The following is a 6101-nucleotide window of genomic DNA, read 5'->3' as shown; positions in this document are numbered from 1 at the left end:
ATTACTTTTTTCTTTTGATAGTATATAGGCTAGCACATCTTTCTCTCTGTTACTAGCTAGGAAATGTGGAGGTCCCGGAAGGGAAGGAGAGTGGTATGATCTGAATTTAGATGTGGTCTCTGAGGGCGTGGCCTAAACTTGCTTTGGACACACAATCAATTGGCTGACTTCTAGCTGAATTTCTAACTGCTGCTTTTTCTCTTTTGCAGGTTTTGCTCCTGCAATGGGGCACAAGTGTAAAAAACATTTCTCATGCCTGGAAGTGGTACTCATGGTCCTCTTGGTGCTGATGACAATAATTTCTTTGACCCTTTTAGTTCTTCTGTTTATCCCTAAGAAACACTACACGACAGGCAAGGACAGCAAGTTACTGAACGGTATTTTGCTACCATTTTCTGATGCCATACAACTGTTTTGATCTAGAGGGTTTACTGGGCCCTGGTAAACTTCATGAACAAAAACTGCAAATGAATTTGTTATGGATTAACTGGAAGTGTGTGAATTTATTATAATTCTTCCTGTTTAGTTAGAGGCATCAGCTAAGATTAGATCTCACTGTGCACACAATGAGCCAGACTCTTTTTTATGAGGGTTTTACAGTGTAAACAGACATGATAGACTAACATGGGAGAGGTAAGGGGCTCGCCTAGAGTTACACAGCCAAGGCAGCTGACAGAACTGCCAGGCATGTGGGTAAAATGTAGGTGGACCCAGCTCCTTGTTCCTGGAGGGGATGGGACCTCTGGCAGAAGGGGTGGGGCTGGGGCTAGCCTCCCTCTGACACCCCATCAGCACCTCACGGAGAGTGCTACGTGGGACTCCAGTGGTGATTTAAAGGGCCTGGGTTCTGAATGCCACCACTGCCACAGTGGTGGTGGCCCACAACCCTGGGCCCTTTTGAATCCCTGGGCCCCAGGGCCACTGTCCCCTTTGGCCCGGTGGGTGGGCCTTTGAAGAGCAGAGACAAGAAAAAAAAATCCTTGCCTCCTGACTTTCAGTCCAGTGCCCTTTCTGCTAGACTGCACTGACTGCCATCCATTGCTTAATAATCCAATCACATTAACTATAAATTGAAAAGAGTCTTGCTCACAGATCACTGGGGACTTAGGCCCCTACAACTACATTTTTTCATAGTAAGAACTTTCTTGTCTTTAACTGAATATATCATCCAATGTGGGTAAGCGTTCACATACACATCTGAGGCCAGTTTTTGAAAGGAGTCTCAATGTGCACCTGAAAATTTGTGTGAACAAAAACTTGCTTATAGACATAGGTCCTTGTTCTCAGACATTTTGTTCTTTCAGGAATATAGGAATACATCCATATTAGAAGGAAAGTAATGGGAGTGTGACTTCCCTCACTACTATACATCTCCCTTCCAAAAAAAGGTATATAATTGCAGCTCTCACCATCCGGGCTGCTCATCGTTTCCTGAGCAATACACATGTTGTCATTGACCCAGTCCATGAACCAAGGCGAATTATCATGCAGTGGTCACAGATTTTCATTCTCTGTACATGTGTTACTATGCTCAGATTCACAGTCTTTTCCCCACCCCATTGACAAATGTCCAGGCTGTCTTTAATTTAATGTCCAGGCTGTCTGTAATTTAGAGAGTGTGAAGCCAAACTCTTTCTTGCAATAATGCCTCCATGGACACTTTCCCTCCACCTGGGTGATCTCAAGTCTCTGGGCCTCTAGTTTCTTCCACTTCAGAGAGCCACTCCAATTACCTCTATATCCTGTGTGGCAGCTATTAGGGGTCACTTGGTAAGATGAGTCAGCGGAAATGACTACCTGTCTGTCCAAGGTCCTAGAATCTTCCACACTGTGGGACTCCTGTTTTGTCTCATGTGATCTACGTAAGTTATTATACAAGGCTTCCTTTGCACAGGAGGTGAGATGTTGTGCTGCACCTCAAAGCAGAACACTCACAGCCCAAAGAGAGGATCGGCTTTGGTGGTTTTACGCAGCCTTTGCAGCCCCTCATTCGTGAATGATGGAGAGGCTGCAATGGACTCCAGCATAGTTTAAATAGTGCTAGAGGCATTAGTTATGACACCATCCTTGAGCTGCTCTGCCTGAAATCTTTGCAGTACTGTAAACTGGGCTCCACTGTGACAACCCCACTTTATGCCCCACCCTTTACTGCAAGTCTTTTAAGGGGGGCCTTCAAGGGCAGCCTTATGATTGTTGCCCTCTGTCTGCTTCACGAATTCCTCCCTCAGCATGTAGGATCCCTTTATGCCCTTTTACCTGTGGAGTGGAGCTGAGCTGGAGTGGAGATGGGGCTCTCACCCCAACTATTACATGTTAGATTTTGAATAGAACCATGGTTTAATGGTCTGTTTTTATATCTTTATTTATTGTACAGTTGTCCCCCAAGTTGGCTGATTTAACCTTGCTGACTGAATTGCCACTACCTATCTTTGAGTTTTTACAAATCTACCTGGATTCCTATCCATTTCTTGTGAATAATACAATCAGCGGATTAACTGCTGAATTATTTACTTTGATTTTAAATTCAGTTTAGCTTTCACTTTCCTCACATTTTCATTGTGGGTGTTCAGAAGAGTTTTGCCCTGACACTTTAGAATTGTCTTGTAGAAGTTGTCAACAACAAAGCTTTAAGTTTGGAATACTGAAAAAGAAAAAGAAACTAGCTCACTATAGCTGGTGAGTTGGATTATACAAGCATCGACCAGTTCTTTCATCAACATCAATTTAAAAAGCAGGCAGACATTCTAGATGCATGTAATCTGAACTGCACTGACATGAGCAGAATATTGGAGTATAAAGGACTTGTCTTAAAGGTTGGTTTACAAGAATTATAAATTTTCTTCAGTCTATAAGTAGGACCATTGGTTGCCTGCTCTGAATGCAGGGATCTGAAACCCTATATGTGCTAGGAAGCTGTTTTTGATATCAGGTTCAAAGAAGATAAGTCCCACAGCCATTTGGCCACCATAATATAAATGGGATTGCTCACCACATGCAGCATTCATAAATAATAGACATCTTACCTGATAATCCAGTTCCTCCACGCTCAGTTTTATGGGAAAAATGATGTCTGTTCCATTTTTGTATGTTCATTACACTAATGTTTTCTCTCATATCAGCTCAAATCCCTTCAGATGCTGAATCTAAGAACTACCTGATCGGGGTTGGTCGAGCTGACTGCACCGGACCAGTTGCAGAAGTCCCTTTGGTATGTACAGCAACTTAAGGAAGTGTCTATGAAACACACTCTCTCAACATTCTTTTATGTACTCTGGCTGGTATAGCATTGCTGTAGGGGATGTTTGTTTTCTTTAATGAACCAAGAGCTTTCTTCTGATATTACATGGAGCAGGATCACTCTTTGTTTTCAGTCTGCCAGCCTGAATAGAATGAAAGTTTCAGTGAACTATCCAGAAAATTTGCCTCAGTTGATCTCACCTCACCTCCCACATACATAGTTGCTGCCAGATATTTAATATCAGTTTTTGGTAATTCAGTAGTGAATCAGTGTTTACTATGCAAAAAGGGGAAAAATTAGATGGGAAATATTTTTTACTCTAAAACTTGCATAACTGTATTATGAAAACTGGTGAACATATGTGCTGTGTAAATGTAAAACATACAATGCAGATATATATGCAGTGACAGTTCTTTTAGGCCATGTCTACATGAGAAGCCTCTGTTGACAAAAGGTACCATTGGAGGGGGTTTCCTGGCAAAACTTCTGCCACCAGATCACATCTACACATAAAAGCAGAGCAAAAGTGCAATCCACTCTGTTGACAGAGAGCAGCCAGACTGCCCATCCCTCTCTTAACAGAATGGCTGACTGGAAGTTCTGCAAACAAGGCTGCCCGGTGAACCAGAAGCCCTGTCTGATGACAAAAGGGCCCTGGAATGTCTTCATGGCTGTTTGTCGGCATAATGCTGTTGAAAGAGGTGTTACACCTGAACAGGGAGAGGTATAACACTGCCAGTGGAAGTGCTGGGTTTGTCGACAAACTGTTTACAAAGTACATTTGCCATGTAGATGCTCTGTGGGTTTTTTTTGTTTTTTTCCAGAAAAAGCCTGGTTTTGCCTGGAAAAGCCTCCTGTGTAGATAGGGCCTTACTATATAATAGTCTGACTTACTCATAAAAATGTCAAACAACTTCATGTTGACCTTGATTCTATATACTAGTTATAAGATACTTACTATGTAACTTATATAACTCTGATTCGAATGGTTTGCTGTAATTTAGATCCTGTGATGAATTTGCTAGGAGAAATATAAACAGATGGAAATATCTATCAATAAATAGGTTATTGCAGGGTTGGCCTAATGTTGTATTGTGCTGCAGATGGGCTATGCCAATCCTGACCAGGTTGCTCGTGGAATTCTCTCACGCCTGTATAGCCGAGCTTTCATTGTGGCAGAGCCTGATGATTCCAAAAGAGTGGTGTTTGTTAGTGCTGACATAGGCATGGTGTCTCAAAGGCTTAGGCTGGAGGTATGTGAATTATATCAACTGCTCATTTAAAAATGTTAAAATTCTTCCATTTTGATATTTAGTAATGTAATAAAAAATAACAAGTATTATCACACCTGTCCCGGTGGGGTTTGCAGCCTCATTGTTAGATGCTGTATTAACAGGGAGGAAGAGGTACTCCTTGACTAAAAGAGCTGACAGTTCTCTAATGGACAAAGGAGGATATTTATTGTGTTAGTGGAAAACTTAGCTGCAGAACATGTAGGATAATTGGGTTCCATGTAACGTTTGCTCTCCAGTATTACTTAGTTTGGTTAACAAGTGTAAAAAAATTCCAAACACGCTTTTAGAAAAAAATATTTGTAAAGCAAAAGTTGCAGTTCAAAGTTTTCTGTTTTGAGAACAGAATAAATGTCTTCTAGAAGATGTTTCAGTGCAGGTTATGCTGCCTACAGTAATTTAATTATGATAAGTCTAGTTTCAGCCAGAAGCTTAAAAAAAAAAAGAAAGAGAAAGAGAGACGAAAAACCCAATAACTGTTCCTAGGGTTATGTATGTTACTTATTCTTTGTGGCCAAGACACAGAGGCACATATTGTTTTATTGCCTGTGGTACCACTTTGGTAGCTAGAGAAATAGTGTGGCATGCATATCATCAGTTAAGTGTTTGAGTTAAATTCTTAGAAGATCAAACTGGTGAGAATATCAAGAAAGTGTGGTGAGATGAACTGGGAAACCCAGAGGTAATTTTCCCATGCCTTGTAAGAATAAACACTACTGGCTACAAAACAAAACAAACCAACCAAACAAAAAACAAACTAGCAGTTTTTACTTACTGGATTTAACAACTTCGAGAGTTTTTTTTCTGAGTGGCTCGCTGTGTTTCCAGTTACTCAGCCATTAGTGTGTGTGGGAATAGGTAGCAAGATGGATGTGGGAAAGGAAGATTAAGTTCTCACAAAAGAAAAGAAAATCAAATCAGGATTGTGATTCTCTATTGCTACCTAGAAAATCATCTGTGCTGACAACCTTCTTCCTTTTAGGTAATCAAGCAATTGAAGAGTAAATATGGGGAGCTGTACAGACAAGACAATGTTATACTGAGTGGCACTCATACCCATTCAGGACCTGCAGGCTATTTCCAATATACCATCTTCTTGCTAACAAGCAAGGGACTTATCAAACCATCCCTTAATGCCATTGTAAATGGGATTATAAAGGTAGGTGCTTTCAGTTAAATTTTCTCCCTAAAATGTAAGAACATGTATAGCAGAGACTATATTTTATGTGTTAGTATAGGAGTATCCAAGAACTGTTGTGGAAATTTAGTTTTCTGTTTCATGACATCATCTTATTTGTTGAAAGATTTTAGATTTATCATGATCAACTCAAGTTAGTAAACCAAAAGCCACACTATTTCTTTAGACAGAGATGATTCAATATTGTTCAATGTTAATTAAATTTGCCTGATACTAGCTGTTTAATTTCCAAAGTATGAAACTGTATCACTTGTTTAAAAAAAAGTGCAACAATCAATAGCCCCAGATCATGTACTGTAGATGTAATGATTCACCTGTCCTTGTCTGGACTTCCAGGAGGGTGCTTAGTTACAGAAGAATGATACTTGCCTTT

The 6101-nt window shown here is 40.5% G+C and overlaps 1 protein-coding gene across 1 annotated transcript in view; it reads left to right on the top strand.

Annotated features, from left to right (window-relative positions):
• Window positions 1-223: 223 nt before the first annotated feature.
• The window catches only part of LOC142015729 (putative neutral ceramidase C), a 36178-nt gene continuing 30300 nt past the window's right edge, over window positions 224-6101 (top strand). The window contains exons 1-4 of the mRNA XM_074999514.1: window positions 224-377; window positions 3120-3208; window positions 4342-4491; window positions 5513-5689. Of these exons, the coding sequence (XP_074855615.1) occupies window positions 224-377; window positions 3120-3208; window positions 4342-4491; window positions 5513-5689 (570 nt within the window). The remainder of the gene's footprint in view (window positions 378-3119; window positions 3209-4341; window positions 4492-5512; window positions 5690-6101) is intronic.

The sequence above is a fragment of the Carettochelys insculpta genome, chromosome 7 (assembly GCF_033958435.1).
Source record: "Carettochelys insculpta isolate YL-2023 chromosome 7, ASM3395843v1, whole genome shotgun sequence".
NCBI lineage: Eukaryota > Metazoa > Chordata > Testudines > Carettochelyidae > Carettochelys > Carettochelys insculpta.
The sequence above is the reverse complement of the archived record's forward strand: the minus strand, read 5'-3'. Positions and strand labels throughout refer to the sequence as shown.